At 52.6% G+C, this 27999-nt stretch overlaps 2 protein-coding genes across 5 annotated transcripts in view; one reads left to right on the top strand and one right to left on the bottom strand.

Moving 5' to 3' along the window:
* Positions 1-5: 5 nt before the first annotated feature.
* CFAP52 (cilia and flagella associated protein 52) lies at positions 6-11731 on the bottom strand. 4 transcript variants are annotated; one of them, XM_029056751.2, is made up of 14 exons: positions 11594-11731; positions 10028-10227; positions 9556-9692; positions 7315-7443; positions 6294-6393; positions 5693-5809; positions 3768-3868; positions 3479-3649; positions 3006-3154; positions 2103-2248; positions 1591-1742; positions 1053-1109; positions 709-820; positions 6-297 (listed from the first exon to the last, which is right to left on the bottom strand). In XM_029056751.2, exons 1-14 carry the CDS (start codon positions 11664-11666, stop codon positions 247-249), a joined length of 1695 nt encoding a protein of 564 aa, XP_028912584.1. In that variant the 5' UTR covers positions 11667-11731; the 3' UTR covers positions 6-246. The 4 variants fall into 4 exon arrangements, with proteins under 4 accessions (XP_028912584.1, XP_001515117.2, XP_028912585.1 ...); XM_001515067.4 differs by having other exon boundaries at positions 1053-1155; positions 11594-11730; XM_029056752.2 differs by lacking the exon at positions 10028-10227 and having other exon boundaries at positions 1053-1155; positions 9556-9688; positions 11594-11730.
* Positions 11732-13747: 2016 nt separating this feature from the next.
* The window catches only part of STX8 (syntaxin 8), a 53438-nt gene continuing 39186 nt past the window's right edge, over positions 13748-27999 (top strand). The window contains exons 1-4 of the mRNA XM_029057084.2: positions 13748-13873; positions 15203-15302; positions 17420-17514; positions 22405-22515. Of these exons, the coding sequence (XP_028912917.1) occupies positions 13857-13873; positions 15203-15302; positions 17420-17514; positions 22405-22515 (323 nt within the window). The 5' untranslated portion in view covers positions 13748-13856. The remainder of the gene's footprint in view (positions 13874-15202; positions 15303-17419; positions 17515-22404; positions 22516-27999) is intronic.

Below are 27999 nucleotides of genomic sequence, written 5' to 3'. Positions count from 1 at the left end.
GAAAGGCACTTCACCTGACGGTCTGTTTATAGGACAAAAGCCTGACTGGAGGAGAGGGCAGATGTTAGGGGAGGTGTTGTGTGGGGCGGAGCGGAGGTCTGCCCATGGCTCCACCTGACCCTCAGAGAGGATGTGGGTATTTCCATCGGAGGATGGCACCGTCGCCACTCACGCTGACCACATAGCGGGCTCCTGGACTTATCTTGAGGCAGGTTATGCAGCCACTGTGCCCCACTCCAACGTGGGTTACCTCGCCCTCATTATAGTGCCACACTTTGACCAGTTGGTCATCGCCACCTGCCGGGAAGACAAGGAGGAAACATGGAGCTGGACAAATGCGTGTGGTCCTTTGAATCGGAAAAAGACCCCACAGAAGGTGGAAGGGGCTGGTCCCTTCCCCTTCTCCCTGAGCCAACACCGGACCCTTCCCCTGGCCCTCTGCCCCTCTAAGAAAATGGGCACCCTTTCTGAGATCTCAGTGGATCCCGCTCACACTCACCCTATTCCAGCCCAGCACCGACCTGGTCAGTATTCTCCAGGTGGCTTTCCCAGTTTTCTTTCCCTCTTGAATTTTATTTCTGCACTAGAATTTCCTGGCCAAGTAAGCCTGTTGCAGTTCATCAAACTGTCCCCTGCCATTTCTCCAGGCTCCAGAACCCCCTCCGATTGGAAGAAATGGTGCCTCCCTCCCCAGCCCCTAATACCAACCGGAAACAAAGTAGGTCCCGTCGGGAGCGATATCCATTCCATTGATGGAGCCAGACAGGGAGCCGTCCAACTCCCTGATGAGTGATCCATCATATACCTCCCAGTAGCCGATCTGGAAGTCAAAGAGGAAGAGTCGGGTGGAGCTACAGGCTGGGGAAGGGAAGCCCTCTTCCGGAATCCCCCGGGGCCAATTTTCCTATTACGGTGTCCTGACAATGCCCTCCTCATTGTCGGCATGCCCTTACCCACGACCGTTCCTTCAGCCTGCCCCAGCCCCGGGACGTCTCCCCGCCGAGATGGGTCCCCATGAGCCCAGGGTATCTCTTTCCTTCCTGGCTACTGACCTTCCTGTCAGTTCCACTCGTGAGAATCTGGACCTCCTCGGGGTGGTAGCATACACACTGGAACAAGGTGTTGGCCAGGATCATCTGATGCCTCATGAGACGCCTGAAGAATAGCCCTATCACCTAAGGTCTAGGGAAGCTTTTAGACTGAACCCCCCATTCCTGCCTTGCCCCACTCCCTCTCATTCCTCACCTACCCTGTGGCTCACTCGTGTGTGTCACCTCCCCCGCCCCATACACACACACCTGCCTAATTCAAACCCATATTCCATCTGGCTGCTGTGCTCCCCCTGGGCTTGATTTTTTTTTTTTAACTGAGCCCCAGGGACCCTACACCTGCCCCAATCAGGAGGCCCTAGTTCTCTTCCCCAGGGATCATGGCCCCCACCCCAAGAACCTAGCCCTTCCAGTGGCCCCACTGGCCTCTCGGATGCTATTTCCATAAAGATCAACTTGTCGTCCGCCAACCCGCCCGGAGGTCCCCGACTCTGTGGGTTGGGAGGTTCCGAAGCCTCCCCGCCACTCCACTGACACGTACACCAGGTCCCATATGATGCAGGTCCCATCTGTGCTGGCTGTGACGCACTCCTGGTTATTGTTCTTCACCTTGATGCAGGACACGGAGGCTTTGTGCTCTTTCAGGGCTCCCTGTAACTTCTGGCTTTGGGAGCTGATCCCCCACACCCGCACCTGAAAACCAAAGGTGTCCTTTCACCTGCCTAGGGAAACCTGGGGGTTGGGGCTCACAGAGAACTTTACTCTGCCAGGCCTACTTTTAGGCTGTGGGCTGAAGTGGGTGGGGCTGAAGACAGAAAGGGAGTGATGGTAGAGGAGAGGAGGGGGATGAGGGGGATTAACAAGAAAGTGGAGGCGACATGAAAACGGGGAGTGGACTCAGGTGGGGCTGCAACTGCCTCTTCCCACAGGGCAGCAGAAATCGGAGGGTGGAGGGGAGTCGGGCGCGAGACTCGGCACTCTGCAGCCAAGTGTCTCCCGGTGCCCATGTTTCCCCAAAGTGAGGGAGGTCCCCACGGAGGTCCAATTCCATACCTGGCCTTCACCACCACCGCTGATGATCCTCCTACAGTCGCTGGTGGTGGCAATGGCCGTCACGCCGATGCTGTGGGCATTGTCGATCACGTACATCAAGCGGCCCGTCTCGGGCGTGAAGGCTCGGATCTTACCATCGCTCCAAGCTGGTGGGGCGGGGGACAGAGTGGAGCAGGGTGAGTCTACTTCCCTGCTCTCCCTCCTGGCCCCCTCCCTAGCAGCCTCACCACCCCAAACTCAAGCACTGCCCTGAGGTCTATCAATCAGGGGGAGTTGAGGGGTGGCCACCCCCACTGGTCCTGGGTGCCAGTGGTAATGTCCATCCAGCTTATAACCTTCAATCAGGGAGCCCGGCTGCCTCAGGGCCTCAGCTGCCCCTTCTAGCCCACGTCCTCTTCGCTGGTAGCCCAGGCCCACAGCTGGGGGACAGTCCATCCTTCCCCTACAGTTGACCTCAGATCAGTGCTCAGGGCACGAGGGCATGAGGTTTTCTTGGAGGGGTCCTCTGGGGAAGGGCTGGGCTTCAAGGCAAGATCCCAGGAGAGTTTGGAGATTATAGCACTGTAGGTGACAATTTGGATCGTGTGGCCGGCCCACAGTGAGCGCTGGTCCAACTGCAGCCCATCCCTGCCTTTGTATAAGCTGCCCTGGCTCACCGTAGCACCTGGCCAATCACCGTGAAGCTGTGCTGGTCACTGTAACACAGTATCGGTCACCACATCCCTCCAGGCACCCGTGCACCATGATGAACCCCCAACCGACATGCACTGGAGCAAGGCCCCAGCCCCCAGCTGCACGGCTCCCCATTCAGGATTAGGCTGGGCAGTTTGCTTTGCTGGGCCACTTTTTGGTTTCCTCCCCTGGGCCCTAGTTCGGGCAGCAGTGCCGGCTCAGGGGCAGTACCGGAAATGATGCTCTGACCGTCCCTCATAAAGTCAAGCGCGTGGCAGATCATGTTCGGCACCGTGATCCGCAAGAGTTCCCGGCCGCTTGGGGTGTGCCACACTCGGATGTCATTCTTGGAACAGGTAGCAAACAAGTCACAGGTACCCCTGCAAAGAAAGATGCCCGATGGCCTCATGACCGGCCTCGGATCCAGACCTCCACTGCCCAATTGCAATCTTGCTTTGTGTGAGGGCGGAGGGTGGAAGTAAAGAGCCCTCATATCCAGCTTTCAAAAAACCATTCTCGTCCTCATCCTGCTCAATTCCTCGCTCATCCCTCTGTGTCTCCCCTCCAGCCTATCTCCCCCATAGTCTGCCTCCCCTAAAAGGACGTGGGGATGTTGGACAGAGCCTAGGTCATTCCCAGGCTTGAGGCTATTGCAGCTTCCTCTGCTCAGTTTTGGGGCACAGAAGGAGCTGTTCCCTCTTTACTCTGGGAAAACGATGTCCCGGACACCCTCGTTGTGGCACGTAGAGATGAGTTCCTCCCGGAAGTCCGTGTAGTTGAGTCGATAAATGTGCGATTCCTCGGTCCCCACAAAGAACTGGTGGCCCTGCCCTCGGAGGCTGATGGACGTGATCCCACCTTGGAGCTGGACTTTCCTAGGGGAGGGAAGGAGGGAGGGAGGGAGGGAGTGCTTAATACAGTCCTTACCATATAGGGAAGTGCATTATTATTATTATTATTATTATTATTATTATTTGGCAGCCCGACACTCACTTGATTGGTTTGTAACTTGGGCCCTGACACAGAGCCAGGACTCCTGCTCCCGAGCCCACCAACACTCCGCCCATCTTAAGGACCTTGATAGATGTAATTCCCTGGGAACAGACCAGAAAGAATGAGCCTCGTTTGGCCAAGGGGGTCAAGGGATTTGTGAGGTGGTGTTGGGAATATCCAGAGCTATGGGTGGGAAAGGGGAGGATATAGGGTTCCTTGGCATGACCCCCGCCACCACCCTTGGCTGCTTTGTCTAGGAAAGAGAAGAACTCATTCTCTGACAGATGGCAGTCCCCTGCCTTACACTTCTGACTCCGAGCCTTTCCCAAGCTCCTGTTGGAGACTCCAGCAGGTGCAGGAGGGTCCAGTGGACTTGGGGAGTCTTAGAGGAGCCAGATGCCTCTAGGTTCTAGGAGCCCCCAACAAGGAGCTGTCATAGTCACCCCCAAAGACCCCTAAGAACCTGTGACTTGAAGCGGTAAAAATACCCTGAAGTGGGGCCCCTGATGCCATCCTAAACTCTTGGTGGGCTGACCTATTGATTGATTGATTGTGTGGTGGCTGCCCTTCCACACTCAATCTCATGGTTGGGGATGGGCCATCCAACACTACTGACATCCCCTCTGTAGCCCTAATTTCTCCTCCAGTGTCTCACTCTGGCCCTCTCATCCATGAATCTGCCTCAATCCCTCTTGAACGGAGTGCTACTTCCGGCCCCCGGTGACACGGTCCTTACACTTTCCACCCACTGGGTGGTTGTACCCTTTCCCCTCCCACCCCCCCGGCCCCACAGCACTTTCGCACGGATCCGAAATTTATTTATAATAGTGCCTGTCTCCCCCTCTAGATTGGAAGCTTACTGTGGGCAAGGATACGTCTACCAACTCTGTTATATTGTACTCTCCCAAGCGTTTAGTTCACTGCTCCGCACACCGTCAGTACTCAGTAAATACAATCGATTGATTGATTGTCCTGGCTAGGTTTATACGGTGCCTGACACATCATAAGCGCTTAAATACTATTAAAAAAAAAAGGGTGGTATCGCTGTCGTGGGGTTTCTCCCCGCACTCCTCCTGGATGTTGTTCCACAATGACTGTCCACTGGACTGTACAAAAGAGGGACTCTGGGAGAACGGGGATGATGACAAGGTGCTGTAGAGCGAGGTCGAGTCCAACCTGCCTACGTGGCCATAGGGAAGCAGTGAGCGGCACCTCTTGGCGATAACTTTTACCGGGCAAACGTCAAGACTGGGCGTGGCTAGCTGATGCCGTTGGAGGAAGGGAAAACTGCACACCTCATCCTCCCCCTTAAACCTCAGGCAAGTCACTGCACTTCTCTGTGCCTCAGTTACCCGATCTTTAAAATGAAGATTAAGACTGCGAGTTCCATGTACGACATGGACCGTGTTCAATCTGATTTGCTTGTATTCAACCCATTGCCTTGCACATAGTAAGCACTTAACAAATACCATTATTATTACTGTTATCATTGTTATTATTTTTATTATTAGTTTGTATTTACCTCGACACTTAGCTCAGTGCCTGAACCACAGTAAGTGCTTAACAGATACCATTTAAAAAACACAAAGAAAAAAATCTCTTCACTTCCAATAATGCCCCCATTCTCTCTGAGTCAGAAGCTCATAGTCCGGTGTCATGTTCAACTCTTCTCTGGGCATCGAACCTTGCACATTCAGCCCCTCTCAAAGCCCTCCCTCGTTCCTGGATCCATCCCTTCCTCTCCACACCTCCTCCCCGTCCCCACCCAACATGGCCTCTTGGACAGTGCTGCGGTCGGGTGGAGAGACGGAGCTCCTTCAACTGAAGAACCGAAGTCCTTAGTTCGGGGGTGGGCCTTACACCCCTGACTCTGGGCAGCTTTGGCGTCCCACTGCTGATGTCTGCTTGGGGAACTTGACGCTTACCTGGCTGAACCTGTCCTTCAGGGGGCCGGTATCGCTTAGCAGCTTGGTCTGGGGGCTCACTTTCAGGAGATCACCAGTCGTCGTGCCAATGTAGAAACAGCTGTCATCTTCCGCCATCTGGAGAAAGGGGCAGGAGTGAGGTTCAGGCTGACCTCTGCGAGACTATCGGTCTCCGCAGTAGGGATGGGGGGAGGCATCCGGGCCTGCTCAGCACTCTCACTGCCCCTGGTCTGGCCAGCCTATGGCGGAGGATGGCTGGTCGGGAAAGGTCAAACTTAGCTCCTGTCCAGAGGGGTGAAGGCTGGGGGCAACTGGAATGGGCATCCATTCCTGGTGGGAAGAGTCCGCCCTCTTCTTCCTGTCTGAGATAGGTGGGAAGCTGTGGCCTATTAGCTGTTGGCTGGGGCTGTGCCCACAGAGAAATCTTGGGTTTTGAAGTGGTGCATTTCAGGAAGGATCCGTGTCCCTGTGGGGCAGGCATTATCCCAGGGTAATGGGGATGCGTGGAGACGAGGGGCAGAGGAGGGATGGAGTTTGTGGAAACTGTCTCAGGCCCTGTTATAGGCTCTGGCTGGGAAGAACTCCCATTGAGAGTGCTTACTGTGATGCTCAGGACGATTCTTTTCAGCTGTCTTGTCTGACACTCTGTCGGCCGAATTTTTCGATTTGGTAAGTCCAGTTCCCATACCCGAATCGTGCCACTGAAGCAAGAGAAATTGTAGATGGATGGCTCTCAGCCAGAGACCCGGCTGCACCTTCTCGCTGCGGTGGAGAGTGCTCTTAGTAATGGAGATGGGGGAGGGATCTCAAGGCCAAATCCATGCAGGCTCCTCCAGCCCTTCACAGCAGCATTACTCCAGCCTCCTCACAGCAGTTTCCTCGTCCAACCCCCTCACAGCTGCTCACTCCTCCCATCCCCTCACAGCTGGCTCTCTCCTCCCGTCCCCTCACAGCAGCTTACACCTCCAGTCTCCTCATAGAAGTTCACTCCTCCAGCCACCTCACAGCTACTCGCTCCTCCTGTCCCCTCACAGCTTCTCACTCCTCCCATCCCCTCACAGAGGCTTCATCCTCCAGCCACCTCAGAGCAGCTCACACCTCCCATCCCTTCACAGCTGCTCGCTCCTTCTGTCCCCTCACAGCTGTTCACTCCTCTTGTCCCCTCACATCTGCTCACACCTCCAGTCCCCTCACATCTGCTCACACCTCCAGTCCCCTCACAGCTACTCACACCTCCAGTTCCCTCACAGCTACTTGCTCCTTTAGCTCCCTCACAGCTGCTGTACTTCCTGTCCCCTCACAGTTGCTCACTTCCCCTGTCCCTTCCCAGTTGTTTGCTCTTCCCATCCCTTCAGAGCTGCTCACTCGTCCCCTCACAGCCGTTCACTCCTCCAGCTCCTTTAAACCCTGAAGGAGACATTTTGAATGACTATTTCTGCCTCTTGAAGAAGAATGGTTTCAAGGGGAGACACTCTGTGTTGTGGCGGGTATTAATCTTGCTTTAAGCTAATGTGAATCCCACTGCCTGTGCTCTCAAGCAGTTTTGGGGGCATGAAAGAGCTCCCTCCCTCTCAGCTGTCGCCAGGATTTCAGGGGCAGACGGCACCAGCAGAATCACTTACTTTCCAGCTGTGATGAACATCTCATCCCTGCAGTTGGAGTAGACGAGTGTCGTGGCGTTTCCCACGTTGAGCCCGGCTGCTGGGCTTCCACAGATGGCATCTCTCTGGGCAACGCTCCAGAGTACCACACTGCAACACAGGGAGGCCCTCACTTACCCCAGTGGGAGGTTGGTGGGACTGGGGCAGAAGAAAGCAGCATGGACTAACTGAAAGAGCCCATGCCTGGGAATCAGAGGACATGGGTTTTAATCCAGCTCTGCCACTTATCTGCTGTGTGACCTTAGGCATGTCACTTTTTTTTAAAAAAATGGCATTTGTTAAGTACTTACTATGTGCCAGGCACTGTACTAAGCGCTGGGGTGGATAGGTTAGTCACAGTTCCTGTCCCTCATAGGGCTCACAATCGTAATCCCCATTTTACAGATGAAGTAATTGTGAGACACAGAGAAGTTAAGTGACTTGTCCAAGATCACAGAGCAAACAAGTGGTAGATCTGGGATCAGAACCCAAGTCCCCTGACTCCCAGATCCATGCTCCATTTACTAGGCCACTTCACTTCTCTATCCCTCAGGTCCCTCATCTGTAAAAGGGAGATTCAATACCTGTTCTCCCACTCACTTGAATTGAGAACCCCATTTGGGACAGGAATACATCGACTTTGATTATCCTGTATCTATCCCAGTGCTTAGAACGGGGGCTTGACACCTAGTAAATGCTTAACAAATACCACAGCTATTATCATTATTATTATTGTTATTTCCTTGCCCTAGTCCTCACCCTGTCCCCAGATGCTTTCTATTCACTCCCATCTCTGCTGTTCCCTTGGGCCTCCATTCCAGAACCTCTAACCACCCCTCTGCCTTGTTCTTTATTCAAACTCTTCTGGCTGTGGCCACCCCAGTCTTTTTCCCTGCCACCCATCCTCCTCCAGAGCCACAGCGTGGGAGAGGAAGAGCAATGGCAGCTTCCTCCTTTTCCCCTCTGCCAACCCCAGCCTTGGCCCAACGGGTCATGCCCCTGAGAGATTTGAAGGGGCTCAGAAGAGTTCATCCAGCAGCCCAGGTTTACCCTAGCCTCGTCCAAGATCTCAGAAGGCTGGCCTGGCTCAGGCAGAGAAGGGAGGGAAAAAGATGAAAGCGTGTGCCTGGTTGGTTAGGCACGCCTTTCCCAACCAGAGGGGGCAAAGGCCTCTGGGAAGGTTGAACTTCTTGCTCTTCAAGACGCCTCCAAGGAAAAAGCGATTTGCATAACCTGCTAATAACTCACCTGATGATCTTAACCCAATCAATTCCCAAGGAAGAAATGGGCAAGGAGGTGGGAGCTATAAAAGGAATTAAAAGCCTTTGGAAGGATCAACAGGGGCAGAGTCTGTCCTGTTGTGGTATGGATAGAAGCCAGCCCTTTGGGTGGTGGAACTACAGAGGCAACTAAAGAAAGAACAACTGGATCTCGGAGGTTGGGAGTTAAAATTATGGAAGGCTGAAGACTAGGGATAGTCAGTGTTTAGTCCAGATTCTAGTTTAAGAGTCCAGAGGCCCAAGTTACTGTTACAAAAGATATGAATCAATCTATGAATCATATGAATATCTATGAATATGAATCAAGTCACAGCAGATATGAATCAAATAATCAACACTATGTACTGAATGTCTACTGAGTGCACAGCACTGGGCCAAGTGCTTGAAAAATACTTCTTACCCAACAGCTCTTTTAGCCCCCTATTTCTTACCTGGCACTCTTTACTCTGCTCAAGCTCCCCTTCAAACTGTAGCTTGCTCTCCACCCTCCTATAATCCTATAAACCTATAATCCCACTTGCACGCAGTTCCCCTGCTCTGGAGCTCCCTCCTGGCAACTCACCATCATCCAGATCATAGCTCTCCTTGCCTTCCAAGACCCAAGACCTCACTTTAAATCAATCATTCAATCAAAGGAATTTACTGAGTGCTTACTGAGTGCAGAGCACTCAACTAAGTGCTTGAGAGAGTGCAATACACCAGAGTTGTAGACACAGTCTCTGCCCAAAGGAAGTCTTTGGTGAATTCACAACACCCAAGTCACACAGCCCACCAGTCTCCTTTAGGGCTTAACTATTTGTAAGGAACTGATATCGGTTTGATCTGTTTCCCCCTTAGATTACAAACTTCTTGAGGGCACAGAACTCGGGTCTCGCTTCTACTATATTCTCCCAAGCACCTAGAACTAGGCTCAGCAGTCTATCTGTCACCAGTGCTTTTTTACCTGCCATCATCCGGTCCTCCAAGCGACACCAAGTACTTGTCATTTGGAGAAAATGCCAGTGCTTCCACTTTGCCTTTGTGCAGGGACAGGCGAGCCAACAGCTCCCTCTTCTCGTAGTCCCATAAGATGATGTCTGCCTACGGGGAGAAGATGTGAGCCTCCAGAGCCCGAGTAGCATTGGAGCAGAGCTTCAGAAGGCAGAAGAAACACTGTTTACCACCAGGAGACCTCTGCCACCCCCAGCCCGCCCGGCTCCAAAAGTCAGAAAACCTGGGAAAGAAGGAGGGAAGGGAAAGGGGACATAAAGCAATTGCGATGAAGGTAAACTGTAGCAAACCCCTAACCCTTACGGTGCCATCCCCGGGGAGGAAACTGCCAGACAACTGACTCAGAGAACCAAGATCCAGAGCTCTGGGGAGGAGGCCGTTAACCAGATTCAGCGACAGTCCTGGACTCCATTGAGGTGACCCACCTTGAAGCCCATGAAAGTGACCTGCCCAGAAGCGATGAAGCATCCGCTTGGGGAGACAGCGACACAGGAAATGTTGTTGGTGTGCCCTTGGAGGAAATGCTGTTTTTTGTGGTTTATGGACTGAATGAGGACTGTGCACCCCAGAGGGTAGATGTAGTGCTCCTGATCAGGGTGGCATATCAGACCGGTGGGTACGTGCCCTGGAAAAAGTGGGAAAAGGCGGGTGGCAATGTGGTCTAGTGGATAGACCAGGAAGCTGCAGGGTCGAAGATCCGGTTAGATTCTCAGCTCTGCACTGATCTAATGTGTGACTTTGGGCAAATCATTTAATCTCTCTGGGCCTCAGTTTCCTCGTCTGGAAAACGGTGACGAGATAGAGTGGGAAGTCAGTGTGGGACAGAGACCGTGTCTGAGCTCGTAATCTCGTATCTAACCTCGCATTCGACTCCTGGTAAGTCCTTAATAAATGCCACAACAAAAAGAGAGAAAGGAACTCTATCACCCAAGAAGGCAGTCCATCAGGAGGTGGTATTGATTAAGTATTCCTGAGTGGATGGAGAGCATTAGATTCTCAGAGTTTTTTGTTTTTCCTGTCCCCAAACTTTTGCCTGGAAAGAGGCCGAGGCACCCAGAAGAGAGGACGGAGAAGTCACCGAAGTCAGATTGGAAGATGGAAACTTCCAAACCCAGGGGGTGGTTACTGAAATATTAATGTTGGAATTTCTAACAGCAAGCCATGCCCTACAGTTAGAGTGGGGGTAATGATGTTTGAGGGACCCTAAGCCTACTCTGCCGCACACCTCCCCCGGCCCCCCTGAGGTTTCAGGGATTTTCCCATTCCCTCCCTCCCCATCTCGAATCCCCAGTTCTCCCCCCTCCCTCCCTTCGCTCCTAATGAGAACGAGAGAATTCGTTCCTAGAGAAGCAGCGTGGCTCAGTGGAAGAAGCCAGGGCTGGGGAGTCAGAGGTGATGGGTTCGAATCCCGCTCTGCCACTTGCCAGCTGTGTGACTGGGAGCAAGTCACTTCACTTCTCCGCGCCTCAGTGACCTCATCTGTAAAATGGGGATGAAGATTGTGAGCCTCACGTGGGGCAACCTGATGACCCTGTATCTCCCCCAGCGCTCAGCCCAAGGTAAGCGCTTAGCAAATACCGACATTATACTATTATTATTAATTCCCCTTTCATCCTCCTGTACGTACCCCAGCGCTTAGAACAGTGCTCTGCACATAGCAAGCGCTTAACAGATACCAACATTATCCGTGGCTCAGTGGAAAGAGCCTGGGCTTCGGAGTCGGAGGTCATGGGTTCGAATCCTAAGTCTGCCACTTAGCTGTGTGACTGTGGGCAAGTCACTTAACTTCTCTGCGCCTCCGTTCCCTCATCTGTAAAATGGGGATTAACTGTGAGCCTCACGTGGGACAACCTGATCACCCTGAATCTCCCCCAGCGCTTAGAGCAGTGCTCTGCACATAGCAAGCGCTTAACAGATACCAACATTATGATTATCCTCCTCCGTCCCAGCCCGCATCTTCCCTTACCCACGTCCTCCTCCCCCTCACTCACCATTGAAGCCGATCACCGCCTCGAGTTCCAAGTGGCGTAGGTGGGCGTCCCGCGGGCTCTCCGCTTCGGCCATGGGGCTCCGCTTCGGGCGGGTCCGCTCCCACCCGCCTTCCCGACGCTGCGACTCGGGGAATAGCGTCCCCGGTCGCTATGGCAACCGCCGGCGCCTTGGCGCCTGCGCACCGGCCTCCCCTCCGAACGCTGGGGCGGCCCGGAGCTTCGACGCCTGCGCAGAAGCGCTGAACGCGGGGCTCCCGGGGGGCCTCACTGCGCAGCCGTCGACGGCGCCAGTCAATCACCACCCGGCTCTTTCGGCCCGGAGCCCGCCGGGCCTCAGCGGAAAAAAAATCTAGGGAGGAGGCGGTCACCCCACTGTGTTTCCCCAATTTACATCCCCGTCACATCAGCTCCACGTGAGCCCTTGAGACTCACAGTCTCCCTTAGCTCTTCTCTCCAACGAGCGCATACCCTATTCAAAATAATAATAATGATAACAGTCTCTTTCTCAAACTCTATGTGCCAAGCGTCGTGCTAAGCCCTGGGCTAGACCGAGGATAACAATAATAACGGTGGCATTTGTTAAGCGCTTACTATGTGCAAAGCGCTGTTCTCAGCGCTGGAGAGGATTACAAGGTGATCGGGTTGTCCCACATGGGGCTCACAGTCTTAATCCCCATTTTACAGATAACTGAGGCACAGAGAAATTAAGTGACTTGCCCAAAGTCACACAGCTGACAAGCGGCTGAGTCATAATTTGAACTCATGACCTCTGACTCCCAAGCCCGTGCTTTTTCCATTGAGCCACGCTGCTTCTCTACAGTCAGATCACGCACAGTCCCCGTCCAACATAGGGCTTAAAATGTTTGAAGAACAGGGATTTAATCCCCATTTTACAGATGAGGAAACTGAGGGACGGGGAAGTCAGGTGTCTTGCCCAAGCAGGCAAGCGGCAGATCGAGAATTAGAACCCAGTTCTCTGGACTCCCAGGCCTGTGCTGCTTCCACCAGGCTACACTTAATCACCCAAGACCCTTTTCCTCAGTCCCTCTGTTTGAAATTCAGTTTAGTGTCTAATAATAATAATACCGATGATGGTATTTGTTAATACCGTGGCTCAGTGGAAAAAGCACTTGGGAGTCAGAGGTCACAGGTTCGAATCCCAGCTCTGCTGCTTGTCAGCTGTGTGACTGTGGGCAAGTCACTTAACCTCTCTGTGCCTCAGTTACCTCATCTGTAAAATGGGGATCAAGACTGCGAGCCCCACGCGGGACAACCTGATTACCCTGTATTCATTCATTCAATAGTATTTATTGAGCGTTTACTATGTGCAGAGCAGTGTACTAAGCGCTTGGAATGAACAAATCGGTAGCAGATAGAGACAGTCCCTGCCCGTTGACAGGCTTACAGTCTAACCCCAGCGTTTAGAACACTGCTCTGCACATAGTAAGCGCTTAATAATAACGATAATGTTCTGTTCTAAACGCTGGGGTAGATACAAGGTGATCAGGTGGGGCTCCCAGTTTTAATCCCCATTTTACAGAGGAGGTCACTGAGGCCCAGAGAAGTGAAGTGTCTGGCCCAAAGTCACCCAGCGGGCAAGCGGGGGAGCTGGGATTAGAACCCATAATAATAGTAATGATAATGTTGGTACTTGTTAAGCGCTTACTATGTGCAGAGCACTGTTCTAAGCGCTGGGGTAAACACAGGGGAATCAGGTCGTCCCACGTGGGGCTCACAGTCTTAATCCCCATTTTACAGATGAGGGAACTGAGGCACAGAGAAGTTAAGTGACTTGCCCACAGTCACACAGCTGACAAGTGGCAGAGCTGGGATTCGAACCCATGACCTCTGACTCCCAACCCCGGGCTCTTGCCACTGAGCCACGCCGCTTCTCTGCCCCCGATCCCCATCCGCCCAATCCCCGCCCCGATTCGGCCAGGCCCCCGCCCCCCGAGCCGTCCAATCCCCGCCCCCGATCACTTTAAGACCCGCCCCCATCCGCCCAATCCGCCCCCGATCCGACCAGGCCCCGCCCCCTGATCAGCAGGCCCCGCCCCCGATCCGTCCAATCCCCGCCCCGATCCACCAGGCCCCGCCCCCGATTCGTCCAATCCCCGCCCCAGACTCCGCCCCAGACTCCGCCCCCGCTCCGGCCGAGCCCCGCGGCGCGCACTTGTCAGCTGACACAAGCAGGAAGTGGCGGGCCTGGAGCCGGTGTCCGGGCCGGACCGGACCGGACCCGACGGAGCGGGATAGCAGCGCAATGGCGCCGGACCCCTGGTGAGACCCGGCCCGGCCTTCCCGCCCCCGCTCAGAGACTACCGCCCCGGCCCCATCGCCCCCCCCCAGCCTCGGAGGCTGCTCCCCTAACCCGCCCACCCCACCTCGCCCGCCCCCCCTACGAAATAATAATAATGATGGCATTTGTTAAGCGCCTACTAGGGGCCAAGCACCGTTCTAAGCGCTGGGGTAGAGACAGGGTCGTCAGGTGGTCCCAGTCTTCATCCCCATTTTCCAGATGAGGGCACTGAGGCCCAGAGAAGTGACTTACCCAAAGTCACACAGCTGGCAAGTGGTGGAGCCGGGATTAGAACCCGCGACCTCCGACTCATTCATTCAATAGTATTTATTGAGCGCTTACTATGTGCAGAGCACGGGGCTAAGCGCTTAAAGAAGCAGCGTGGCTCAGTGGAAAGGGCCCGGGCTTGGGAGTCAGGGGTGATGGGTTCGAATCCCAGCTCTGCCACTGGTCAGCTGTGTGACTGTGGGCAAGTCACTTCACTTCTCTGTGCCTCAGTTAACTCATCTGTAATATGGAGATGAAGACTGTGAGCCCCACGTGGGACCACCTGATTCCCCTGTATCTACCCCAGCGCTTAGAACAGTGCTCTGCACATAGTAAGCGCTTAACAAATACCAACATTATTATTATTAAAGCTCCCAAGCCCGGGCTCTTTCCACTACACTACCCGACCGTCCCCGGCCTCAGAGACTACTCCCCTAGGCCGACCGCCCCCTCCATCCTCAGAGACTACTCCCCCAGTCCGACCACCCCACCCCCTCAGAGCCCGACCTCTCTCAGTTCCCCAAACCCAACCACCGTCTCAGCCCCTCAAGTCTAACTGCCCACTCTGCAGACCGACCGGCCCCTGCAGCCCGACTGCCCCACCCTGCCCGACCACCCCCCAGTTCTCCCGGCTCTTTCCCGAGGACTGGAAAAGCGAGTGTGGGGAGGCGGCTCAGGGACAGGCCGGACCGCTGCCGCTCGAGGAAGAGCAGCGATGGGGGTACAGGGCAGCGGGCCACACGACTCCCTCTTTCCCGCGCCCCAACAGGTGCCGGGCTGCAAGGGGCTCTGAGGCTTAGGATTGCCCCTCCTTAGTCAACTGGACTTCCTCATCGTGTGGCCACGGCCTAGCCCTCCCCCAAAGCGATTGGGCCGCCGGGCAGCGAGGCCTGGAGGTAGTAGCAAGCCCTCCCTCCTCTCCCCGGCAGGTGATTCAAGACTTAGAAACCACCCCAGCCCAGAGGAAGAGGGAGAACGGAAATGGGATAACACGAAAAGTTATTTTACAAGTTTAACGTGGCCCCTCCCCTGTTTCGATCCAGGCTGTCCACATATGATTCCACCTGTTACATCGCCCAAGAGATCGCCGAGAAAATCCAGCAACGAAACCAGTGGGAAAGAAGAGGGGAAAGCACAGCCAAGGTATCTTTGGGAAGGGCCTGATCTCTGGGGCTGGCCTGCCGTCCCTGGCCCCGAAACTGGTCTCAAGTATGAGTCCCGGCTGGGGAGAGGAGACAGGAGCCCGGTGGTCCCCAGATCCAGGGGATGCTAGGGGTTGCTTGGTGGTCCGGGCGGAGAGTACTGGCGGTCACCCTGCCCAGCAGCAGTGACTCTGCCCACCAGGAGAGCTGAGGACCTTGAAAACTGTCCCATCCAGCAATGATTTATAGCAGCTAGAGTTGTCTTTATGGTTTTTTATTGTTTTGTGTGTCTTTCACCAGTTTCTCCCCTTTGTACATGCTTTTAGATCAAGAGCCCTCTGTGGACCAGGACAAAGTCTGATTTGGTTCCTGCAATGTCAGTGTGCTTTTCCCAATATTCGGTACCAAAGAAGCTGCTTAACTAATATAATAAAGAAGAATTAAAGGATTACTTCCAAATCTACCTCTCACTCCCTCTATAATCCTGCCTTCCAATTTTTTTACCTCCAGGTCATCACTAGAAATCATCCTGCCTACCTCTCAAACTTATCGTGTTCAAAATTTCACTTCTCATCAGCACTCCTAAACTCACTCCTCTACCTCCTACCTTTCCAATCTCTGATAGCACCACCACCACTACCCTCCCAGTCCACGAAGCCTGCAACATTGTGGTCATTCTCAACACCTCTCTGTCTTTCAGCACTCACATTGATTGGCTGCTAAATCCTGCTGGTTCTTCCTCTACAATAATTCCACATCCTCCCCTCTTCTCTAACAACCTACTATCCTGATTCAGGCTCTCATCATGTCATGATTAGATTGTTATTTCTGCCTCCTCATGGATCTCCCAGTCCTCAGTCTCTCCACCCTTCAGTCTGTTCTACTCGCTTTTGCCCTAAAAAAATCTTAGCACATTTTGATTGCTCACTGTGTGCAAAGCACCGTACTGAATGCTTGGGAGAGTACAGTGCAATGAAGTTGGTGGATACGTTCCTTGCCCTGAAGGAGTTTTCAATCTCCCAGTGGCTTCAAGGCTCCCTCCCAGCTCTTTTCATTTTACATCGATCAATAATATTTGTTGTGCACTATCTGCAGAGCACCATACTAAGCTCTTGGGAGAGTAAATAGAACTGAATTAACCGACAAGCTCCCTGCCCATATCGAGCTTACAGTTACATATGACCTCTCTCCTGCCGCTGACCCTGTGAGCATGCTCTTCCCCCAAACTGGAGGTCCTTCCCCTTTAAAATCTCCACGTGTTCAAAGCTCGGGAGCGACTGTCCTTCTGCCCTCAGCTTTCCCTCCTGGCCACACTCTGGGCCCCAGCAGCAGCTGGGAGGATGCTTGCCTTGGCCGTGGCATGTTCCTGGGGACATCTGGCCTGGGCTGTTGCCTGGGCCCACCCTAGGCGGTCCAGTGTCCCACCAGGTCCATCCTCCTATGGCTCCTCTGCTCCAGGGTAGGGTGTCGGATCCATTTCACTGGACCCCTTCCCATTGCTGGAGGCTGGGAGTTTCTCGGCTGACAGTCGCACCACTGCCAATCTTCTGGTAATGGTGTTGACACGCAACCATTGCTGAAGCCCCCAGGTTGTTGGTGCTTAGGGGTCCTACGACAGGGTCTCATCAGCCCAAGCGAGATCCAGGTAGCACAGAGGTGGAAAGCAGGGTCAGCCATTTCTGTCTCTTGTGGGTCCTTCCACTGGCCTGTCCCAGAAAAAGGGAGGCTTTCCTGCCTCTGGCTTCCTGGCTGGGGGCGGGTGGGGAGGGAGTCGGGCGGGGGCTCAGCTCTTCTAGAATTTTTATTATAGTATTCGTTAAGCACTTACTATATGTCAAGGATTGTTTTAAGTGCTGGGGTAGATACAAGTAATGCAAGGAGTTCAGGGCTCTAATGGAGGTTGAGCTCTAGGAGCACCTGGATGAAATTCTTCCTCAGACAGAACCCTCTCCTGAAAACTCCTTCCATTAAAACTCCCCATTCTGGGCCGCGGACTCGCCAGGGTTGCCTCTTGAGAGAGCGGTGTGAGGACCTTGGTTTGGGAGCATTTGAATGACTTTGGCTCTTATCTAGTCATGGAACCACACAAACTGGAAAAACAGTTTCTCTTCTTTACAGCTCAACGTGGCAATCAGAGCCTCACTGCAGAATCTGAAGGAGAAGATTGCCCTGCTGAGGGACTTGTTGCTGAGAGCCAGCTCCTCACACCAGATGTATCCTTGCCAATGATATTTCTGTCATGTCTCTCCTGGGTTCAAGGAGTCAAAAGCCGAGCAGGGTAATTGGAGGGAGAGGTGGGCCACCCCGACAGTCCCCAGCTTGGGATAGCACCGGTTTCCCGGTGGGCAGTGGGTGTGTGAGGAGCTGCAGATGTTCTGGCCTAACTAACACTAAGCTGCTCGAGGAAAGAAATCTTTCTGCGCTGTCCCCGGCCCCAGTTCAGAAGACCCAGATTTGTCCAGCATCCATCCCGCACACTACTGGACTTTGGAAGACTTGATCTTCAAAGCCACATTTAAAGTGAACTCACAGCGAGGTTAATTTGTGAGAAAAGGCCCAGGTACCGCCAATGAAAGAACCAGCCCTCTCTCAGCAAGGGCCTTAGGGTGTTATTGTTAAAGAACTGGGGCTGTGAAGGGCAGGCTTGAGGGTCTGCCTGTTGAGAGAAAAAGTGAAGGGAGGTGAGGTGCAGGTAAGGGGAGAACTGCTGGAGGGCATGCTGTGTACTGATCGGCGTGGTGTTGGTGGGGCTCCTAGCCCGGAGCCCAAACGCCACAGTCCAGGCCCAAGATCCCACTCTCGCTCCTTGGCCTTCCAAGAGCTAAGGATCTCAGAGTGATCGCCAGTTCTGTTCTCTGAAATGGGGCACGGAGAAGAGGCATTCTTCCACTCTTTTCTCATACACCCAACCACGTGCTGGGTTTGGGTCCAGTTTACCTTCATGTTTCTATGAAAAATGCCTTACCCAAACAGGCCCAGCCACTGAAAGTGAGGTGAGCAAGTAGGTTCCCGGTGGCTCGGAACTCAGGTTAGGGGTAAAGCCTCTTGGCTTCTTTCTCCTGTTTCCCAACTGGCAACCTGGCCCTTGATGGCTCTTGACCCTTTGAGTCTGTTTTGTCAACAGCATATGATGCTCAGTTTTGGACCCCGCTAAAACCCTCCTTCCAGGGAAAGGGAGGCTTCCTTGGGAAAAAGTGGGATGGGACAATGATGGGGGAGGTCAGGTACCCTCTTAGGATGGCTGAGCAACGTATCAGGAGGAGAAGTAGAAGTGAGGTTCTGAGCTAGGGTAAAGGACTTTTCTGCCCCACAAAGCAAGGTATTTGGATTGGATTCTGAGTAGTTGACAGGACCTTCCACAGAATAAGTATGTGGGAAGGCCACTCTGTGGTGCAGATAATAACAACTCCATCAAGTTTAATGGTCATGCTAAGGAGGGAAGATCAAAAAACCCAAAATGTGGGAATGCAGAATCGTAGAAGAGGAACAGAAAGGAGAAGCTAACAAAACAAGTGATTTACTAGAAGTTGGGCAGACCGATAAAAAAAAAATCTCTTCGAGGCCCAACTGAAACAAAAACAAAACAAGCAATCAAGTAGAAGCCCTGTTTGGCTAAATGATAGGGTGAAGGAGATCAGCAGAGGGAAAGTGTCATCTATTCGAAAAGGGGAATCTCCCTTGAGTGAAGAGAATAGGAAAAGTGGTCAGGAGTTTCAGTTCACGGGCCAGGAATACCCAGGAGTTGGAAGAAAACCTTGCAAGGGCTGGCTAGGTATTGAGTAAACATTCTTCAAGTGCATCTGAAGGGGATATCTAGTGAGGAATCAGGGAAGCCACTTAGCGATCTTGAAGTAAAAGTTGCATTCAGTGGTGGAAAGCAGGCAGTCAAATGTTTCAGCAAAATCTTTAGTTCATTTTTTCCTGAGGAAGATGTTAGAGATTGTTAGACACTGAGATTGTTTGTGTAGCAGATGGGCGGGGGACCCGTATCTACCTGGCATGAACTCTCTGGGATACCACATTGATTACCTAGATCAATCAGTCCATCAATCAGTGAATGGTATTTATTGAGCACTTATGCAATCAGCAAACGGATGGCATTCCCCCTTCTTCCCCGCCCCCCTGCAAGAGTACTGAAGGACCTTGGAGAGGAAGTCAAAGAATTCGTGACCTATTGTTTTAAATGGCCACTGAGCAGGAACTGATAGGTCGATTGCTGATGTAGCTTCTGTCCGAGAGAGGGGTTCCAAAGGTGATCCTGGAAATTAGAGTCTGTTGAATGAGAATGATGAATCAAGCTTAGGGTCAGTAAACAGTTCCACTTGCCAGGGACAGACAACTGAGCTGAAAGAAACCACCATGCTCCGGTGACTTGCTGGAGTTCTTTGAAGGGTCAGTAAGCATGTTGATAGAGGAGAGCCAGTGGGAAGGCGTCAAAGTTCCACCTCACAGACTTTTAAAAACACTGATTTTTAAGGGATTGGGGAGAATGGGCTGATAGAAACCAGGCCACAAAGAGTAGGGATGAACAGCCACTTCTCAGGATAGAGCAATATATGTGGTCTGGCCTCCCAAGGACCTAGGAGAGATTGCTTTTTTTTAATCTCTTCATAAATCATCTGGCAGCGGAGTGCACAGTGAGAGCTCTGGTTGGCCGATGACAGTAAACTCTCTGTGTGGAGGTATAAGGCTGGGCAGGTGGGGAGAAGGACGACCTCATAAAGTAGAGTTGAGTAGATGGGCTCTGGTGGGGGCAAAGTCACCAGTTCAATTTGTGAGATGGTGAGAAAGGCCGTCTGAACCTTGGGTATCATCAGGAGGAGATTGAAAGGACAGCCAAGATCCAGTGCAGCTCACGTAGAGACCCTGCAGGAGCCACATGCTCCTGGAACACCGTGGACAATGAGATGGAGGAAGGACAGAATCCCCCTGGACTCTAAGCTCCTTATGGGTGGGGAACATGTCTAACGGCTCTGTTGTATTGTACTCTCCCAAGTGCTTAGTACAGTGCTCTGCATACCATAAGTGCTCAATGAATATGATTGATTCTGGGGAAGGGCTAAAAGAGCTGTGGGATGACCAGTAGAATATAGAAACTTCAGTTTGTCTATCTGGACTGAGAGGCTTACCCTCTTCACCCAATCCCCAAAGTCTCACCAGGAACATTATGAAGGTCCACAAATCCAAGAGGAGTTGGATGGTCAGACTTACCATCTGCTTGCTGATGGCATAAGCTCTCAGTAAATTGCAAAAGCATGAAGGAGATGGGCAGGTAAACCAGTAGTTATTGTTTACCCAATCCCTCACCAACTTGAGGGGGCATCCACTAAAGCTCAAAGGGAACAGGATTATTTATTTATGTATATTAATGTTTGTCTCCCCCTCTAGACTTTGAGCTCATTCTGGGCAGGGAATGTGTCTGTTCGTTGTTATATTGTACTCTCCCAAACGCTTAGTACGGTGCTCTGCACACAGTAAGTGCTCAATAAATGCGATTGAATGAATGAGTGAAGAGTTTAACACAAACCAAAGGAAGTATTTTTTTCCCATCCAAGTGTTTTTTTAAAGAAGTGGCCTGCATTCCTATGGGAAGTTGTGCAGTTGGACAATATCAGTAGGTTCCAGAGGGGTTTGAATAAATTAATTGACAAGTGGTCGGTTCTGGGTCACTAGGTGGAAAGTTGGAGGCGGAGAGGGGAGGAAGATGGAGAGTCAGGGAGGGAAGGAGGTTGTCCAGGAGGGTGACCGTGAACAGGACCCTCCAAGCACCCGAGTGCCCCTGTCGGAGCACGAGACCTAGATGGGTGGACGTTTGACTTTGGACACTCCCCTTTTCCCCCAGTAGAAACCCATCCTGAGGTTCAAGATCAGAGATCTGCTGTCCTGTTCTTGACTCAGGAGCAGGTACACAGTTTTTCTTCTTTGGCATCTTCGCCCATAAACCTTCCCCCCAGCCCCCCGCTTGCTGCCGGGTTTCCAGTGTGGATGGCTGGGTTTCTACCGCTTTCAGATTCATTTTGATGGTGACTTCTCCTCCTGAGATTGCACAGCCACACACCCCCGTCCAGAGGCAAGCCAGTTTTCAAAAAGAGCAGGAAAAACATCCCAGTTTCTAAACAGTAATAAGTGGTCTTAAATAATTGTTTTGTCAACCACTTCAAATGCAACAAGGTCATTTCCACAGCAGAGCAATTTCGGCTATCATTGGCGAAGAGGCCCTGCTTCTCTTCGGGCTCTGGGCCTCCTCAAAGGGACTGAGTCAGTCAGCCGTATTTATTGAGTGCTTCCTGTGTGCAGAGCACTGTACTAAACCCTTGGGAGAGTACAGTATAACAACACAACTGACACATTCCCTGCCCACAGTGAGCTTACAAGCTTATAAATTTCAGATGTGTACATGTGAGAGCCTGTCTCCTGATGCCCAGTCCTGTGGGTGGTTTTCCTGTTGGGCCACACTGCCTCTAGATTGTTAAATGAGATGGAGTTAGAAGGCCCAGCAGCTGAAACGAGTACTTGCCCCTGGAGTAGATTCCGCATGTCTGCCCAGAATGGAGAGCTCAAAGAGCTCGTGCTCGTCAGAGAACAGATATCTGCAGCAAAGGCAGTTGGGCCTTAGTTTCCTGCTGTGTGGATCCTTGTGTTTGGGTGTCGGGTAGTAATGTGCCCCTGTCCCCAGCCTTTTATATGACTGGTGGGCAAGGCATGGGAAGCTGGCTTGAGCCTTAGATCTGAAGGGGCCCACTGGTGACTAGTGACAGAGGCACTAACTGCAGAGCACTGGGATAGAAGCAGTATGCTTGGATCAGATACATTCTTTGTGGGGCTCTCAGTCTGCTGGGGGAAGGGAACAGGAATCAAATCCCCATTTTGCAGATGAGGAAGCTGATGCCCAGAGAAGTTAAGGAACTCACCCAAGCTCATACAGCAGGCAAGTGGTTGAGGCGGAATTAGATCGCGGGCGTCCCCACCCCCCAGCCCGGTACTCTTTCCGCTAGGCTACACTGCTTCTCAAGTGTTTAACACAGTGCTCAGCCCATAATAGGCACTTAATAAGTACCGTCATTGTTGCCGTCCCCCGCTGGGCCTTAACAAGATGCCGGCAGCACCCAACTCGAAGGAGACCGAAGACAGAACCTGCTCGATGACCTCCTTACCCGGGAGAGGCAGCTGCAGGCATCCTATAAGAGAGAGAGTGCAGAACCAGATATGATCAGGTAGGGCAGGCCCCTCTTGGGGCTCGGTGGATGCCAGTGTTTGTTCCCGTCCGGCAGATGGGCCGCTCTGAGATGGCAAAAGCGGGCTTCCTCACATGCAGCGGCATGTCCCTGGGGAAGCTTCTCGTTTCCATTCGAGCTGACAGACTCCTGCGAGGCAGCTCCAACCCTGTCGAACCACTGGCCCTCTGGCTAGCAGCTATTCTAATCGGCGCTGTTGTTGAGGGGGTCAAATGGAGAGTTCTGCAGGCCGGGGTGAAAATTGTTCTGGAGAACTCTGAGCTGGGGCTCATTGGCGGGGAAGCCACCTAAGTTGGATGGAACACATTGGGAAAATATCACATGCTCCGCTGGCAAAGGCCACAGCACTGGACCCGTAACTTCTTGGCTCCACTTCGGGCCATCTCTGCGAATGCTTCCGGAGTCCGCGTGGCAGGGCCGGACCTCTCCTGCTCCGAGACCCAGCATCTCGAGAAGCAATGACTTCCTGTCCCGGTTCTGCCCCAGTTCTGCCCCTCTGTGCTCCTAGCAGGACAGCTGACAGTCTCCCAGCCCGCCTGCCCCGTCGCATCCGACCAGCTAAGAGCGAATGATTTAATTCATGAACCTTTTTGCCCCAGTGATCACACGTTGGCTGTTCCCACAGCCGGGTTTGAAAGGTATTACCCAAATTGATTTCCGTTTGCATTTGGTCACCATTCAATGAGCTTACATCCTTTGAAAATGGCACTGCCCTGTTTTTTTCCAGAAGTTGAGTCCAGTGATTTTAATAGTTTTAATAATTTTTATTCCAATTAATGGCTCCGCTGGCCAGGCCAGACCACGGTGCACCAGCTCGCGTTCTGTCTTGTCGCCCCGAATTAGCTGCGGTTGGCCGAGCGAGGAAGGAAAGCGGTGGGGTATAGATGGTGTGTGTATGGGGGCGGTGGTCCTTTTTGACTCTCCCCCCTCGAGCAAACGCTTTTTACTTTCAACTCCTTTCGGCCACTCTCTTAGTATTTAGATTGCTTATCCTTCCTTCTTTACAGTTCGTGAAAAAAGCTGCGTGTTCCATTGTGGGTAAGGTGCAGGGGTTTGTGTAGAAAGAATATGAAGCAGGGGACTATAAGCAATAAGCAAGAATATAAGAATATAAGCAAGGGTGATCACTTTGTGGAAACTTTCAAATCAAGAGCCTCTTGGCATCCTCAAAAGATAGACAACTGGCAGCAGGATTCCGGTACCTAGGCGGGTGGGAATTATTGACTCCTGATGGGAGCCAGAGGACAGACATGGATAGGACCGGTAGTAGCAAGAGTGTAGCAAGTTGAAATTGATAAGTGAATAAATAAGCATATGTAGATTAAAGATTCCATGAGTCAATTATATTGATGTAAGTGGTCAGAATGGCTACATATGCAGGGTGTGGCTTGGGAGGGTGGAAATTAATTGAGGTATGTCCCTGGAAGAATTGGTATTTCAGGAGGGCTTTGAAGATGTGGAGGACTGAGGTGTGACAGGTTTGAAGTTGGGGAGGGAACTCTAGGCAGGGGCCAAGATGGAAGACTTGAGAGCAAAGTATAGTTAGATAGGCAGTTTGGGGGTGGCAGGGAGGCCCAAGAGGACAAGTTAGGGAGTAGCCAGGGAAGATTGCCAAGAAATAAATGAGAAGAGTTGGTGGAGAGCTTCGAAGCTAAGGGTCAGGAATATCTGCTTGACAGGGAGGGAAATGGGTTGCAATTGGAGAGTTTTGAGGAGTGGGGAGATGGGTGCCGAATTTCAAGAAGATGATCCAGGCAGCATTGTGGGATAGAGGGAGGGGAGAGACTGGAGGCTGGGTGTCCAGGAAGGAGGCTGAGACAATAATCCCAGTTGTGGGATGACAAGGTTTTGGACCAGGGAGGTGGTCGATTGGGTGGAGGGGAAGGGACGGATCTGGGAAATGTTGGGGAGGAAGAACCAGCAAGGTGTAGTGATAGGTGAATAATCAGTAGGTCAGTCAATCGTATTTTTTGAGCGCCTACCCTGTGCAGAGCACTGTATTAAGTGCTTGGGAGAGTACAATAAAGTAAACACATTGGCTGCTCACAACAAGCTTACGGTCTACAGGGGCCTCCCAGTGTCAGAAGTGAAACCGAGGTTTGGGCATCTGGAACGGGGATGTTGAAAAAGATGGGAAAGTTGGAAGGAAGGGAAGGTTGGGAAGTTGAGGTACTTAATCAGTCAAATGATAGTGTTTATCAAGCACTTCCAGAGCCCTGTGTGCCGAGCACCGGGAAGGTGAGGAGTTGAGTTTTTGGCATTTTGAGTTGGGGCCCTGCGGTAGCCAAGCAGAGACTCTTGGAGGCAAGAGGAAACGCAAACTCAAAGAATAGGAGAGGTTGATGTGGGAGCCATCACAGACAGGTGATTTTTACTGAGGCTGGACAAGCAGTGGCACTCCCCGGGACAGGGCCGAGAGGGGGAGAAGAGTGGGATGGAGGCGCCGATGGTCCAAACCTGGGTGATCGTCCAACCCGGAGGGTCCCCGGGCCCTTGAGAGGCTCATCCCTCCCCAGCACAAGGGAGGCAGAATTGTGCCATGTCCTGCCTTGTTAAGGTGGCAAGGGACTCCAGGGCCCAGGGCCTTGTCTTGTATTCAGACGAGGAGCCGCACGGAAAGCCCACCCACGTCTGACTTGTGGCTGCTGTGGGGGCATCCTGGAACACGAAGGGGGTCAGCAGACCCTCAAGGCCGCACTGATGGGATGGGTTCACTTAGTTGCCCAGGGTCACCTGATGGAATTTTTTTTTTTTTGCAGATTCAGGCGTGCAGCCCCCAATCTAGAGTTGGGAACCTAGGCGAGGGTCTGGGGCTAAAGTAAGCCTTGCTTGGTGAATCTAAGACGCTTGGGGGCCTGTAACGAATTATCAGTGAAACATTGTCTTCTGGGAGCTAAGCCCCTACTTGTTCAAGAAATGACACAGGCCTCCGATTTTAAGCCCATCATCTTTTCTATTTGGGGGCATGGCTAAGCCTTATAATTAGTGAAATCTCCTCTAATCAAAAGCTATCTTCACACTCCACTGAGTGTGACCGTTTCAAAGCTTGAAGCGATTAACTTGGCGGAGGTAGCGGGTGGCTAATTGGATAAGCTTTAATCTTCACACCCCCAGAGTGGAGTCTGTTGAGATCAGAGGGAGAAGGAAGCTAGGCCTGGTTCCGGGGAAGGTGGTCGCCAATCATGTCTGGAAGATTACCGTCACAAGGCAGGACGGCAGGAGCGCGAGGAGAGGGAGGAGAGGACGACCTTGGGAAAAGGACCCAGCCTCGACTGCTCCAGATTGGGCAGTGGTGGGCTCGCAGCCAATGGCAGACTGCGGGCGGGATCCAGGAGAGCTGCCACTGCTTGGAAGAAGCGTAGCCTCGACCCCAGTAAGTCCAGAGCTCGGGCTTCCTATGGTGCCCACTTGGGGGGGCTTGTGCTGCTCAGGTCACACAGGTCGTCCCTCTGCCGTTCCCTATTTTGGTCCCTTTCCCAAAGAAGCCATGGAGACTCTGGGAAGCCATTTTAGAGTAGTTCCACTGAAGCTCTTCCCACGACTTGGTCAAAGTCACGGGCCAGGGCCAACACCACCCTGGTCACCTCCTGGGCTTGGGCAACTTGCAAAGAATCAGGTTCGCAGGAGACGCAAGCCTCACTCTTAATAGCGACCCATTAGGGAAACGACTGGAGAAGAACCTCATTTGTCTTTAGCCTCTCCTGAAGGGCTCAAATGCAGTGGGCCTATGAGGTAGCCAGCAGGAGGCACAATTGGTGGTGACCCCTGCGGTCACAAGCGTGCCTTAGTAGAGGAGAGCCCCACAAGCTGGCAAAGCTTGAGTCGCCCAAGGATCTGGTGGCCGCCTTGTTAACAGTTCATTATCACTGCAAAGGGAGACCAACACGACCGACTAGAAACTGACATTAAGCAGTTGCAGATTGGTTCCCCGTAAGGGAAGTGTAGCCAAGAGAAGTGTAGCTGTTCTCACTTTAGCTTCAAGCTCTTTTGGCCTCCATAACCTTTGTGAATTTCACACTCCTCTTCCGTGCTGCCTTGTTGGCAGCAGGGATCCTGAAACACATCCTGAGTGTTCCCTAGGCAGCGCTCCGGAGCCGCCATGGGGTTCTGATAGAGTGTGATGTCGGCTTGGCCTGGAGGGTCTGGGTCCCCCTCCAGCCGTCGTGGTGGCAGCCTGCCCAATCGCGGCCTGCAGAGAGGGCTGGGCCTCGATGTCTGTGAGCGGTTGCGGTCACTGCGTCCCAGGAGGGGCAGAGAGGAGCTGAAAAGAGTGACTCCGGCGACCATGGAGATAGAGGTACTTCTGACTGAGGCAGAAGGGATGATTCAATTCCACCAGCCTGAAGAGGGGGTCACTGAGAGGGGATGCAGGTCTGTGGGGAGACTGTCTCAGAGGGATGGTGATTAATAATAATAATATTAGTGGCATTTTTTATGCCCTTTTTATGTGACAAGTGCTCTATTAAGCACTGGGGTAGATATACAATAATCAGATTAGACACAGTCCCTGTCCCACATAGGACTCACAGTCCAAGTAAGAGGGAGAACAGCTATGGAACCCCATTTTCCAAAGCACAGAGAAGTGAAGTGACTTGCTCGAGGTCACAAAGCAGGCAAGTGGCAGAGCTGGGATTATCTGGGATTAGAGCCCAGGTCCTCTGACTCCCAGGTCTGTGCTCTTTCCGTTAGGCAACGCTGCTTTCAGGTGACTGAGTGTGAAAAATCATAAAGGGTGTGGAGGACGAGGTGTGCAGGGAGGTGTGTATGCCACATCCCACCTGGTCGGGAGAGTGGGTGCAGAGCAAAAAGAAGGACCCATCTGAAGGAACAGTAGACAAGCTCTCCGATGGCATTTTCCTTCATGGGCTGTAATAATAGTAATAATAATTGTGATATCTGTTAAGGGCTTACTATGTACAAGGCATTGTATTAAGCGCTGGGGAAGGTACAAGATAATCAGGTTGGACCTGGTCCCCGTCCCACATGGGGCTCACAGTCTTAATCTCCAGTTTTACAGATGAGGTAACTGAGACTCAGAGAAGTGAAGTGTCTTGCCCAACATCACACAGCAGACAAGTGGCGGAGCCGGGATTAGAACCCAGTTCCTCTGACTCCTAGGCCCCTTCTCTTCCAACTAGGCCATGCTCCTTCTCCTGCCGTAGCTCAGACAGAGCCCCCTCTCGGAAAGTTGCACCCTCTTGCCCCACTTTGTCCGGCGGCGGTTGGAATCGAGGCTGCGAAGAGTTTGGCTCGGGGTCCCATCCTCCCCACGTTGAGACCAAATTATCGATTCCCCCAACTTTTACCTCTGAGACCCTATGGTTTCCAACCCTATTGTGGCTGCCGCTGTGTAGGGTGCTTGGACGTGTGTAGACACGAGGGAGAGGAGGGGGGTCCCTGCGAAGGAAAGTGTGAGACTGGAGGCCGGTGCCTTCGGAACTCATCCAACACGTCTGCCAGCTC

Source organism: Ornithorhynchus anatinus, unplaced genomic scaffold, assembly GCF_004115215.2.
Source record: "Ornithorhynchus anatinus isolate Pmale09 unplaced genomic scaffold, mOrnAna1.pri.v4 scaffold_264_arrow_ctg1, whole genome shotgun sequence".
Classification (NCBI taxonomy): Eukaryota; Metazoa; Chordata; class Mammalia; order Monotremata; family Ornithorhynchidae; genus Ornithorhynchus; species Ornithorhynchus anatinus.
This window is presented reverse-complemented; position numbering and strand designations above follow the sequence as displayed.

Bases quoted from the DNA above. Each gene is read 5' to 3' on its own strand.
- CFAP52 (XM_001515067.4), bottom strand. From the start codon at position 11,666: ATGGCCGAAGCGGAGAGCCCGCGGGACGCCCACCTACGCCACTTGGAA. The intron at 10,228-11,593 runs GTGAGTGAGGGG...CACTTTTTCCAG, and splicing joins GGCGGTGATCGGCTTCAATG to GGCACGTACCCACCGGTCTG. The intron at 821-1,052 runs GTCAGTAGCCAG...TTTGACTTCCAG, and splicing joins CGAGTGGAACTGACAGGAAG to ATCGGCTACTGGGAGGTATA.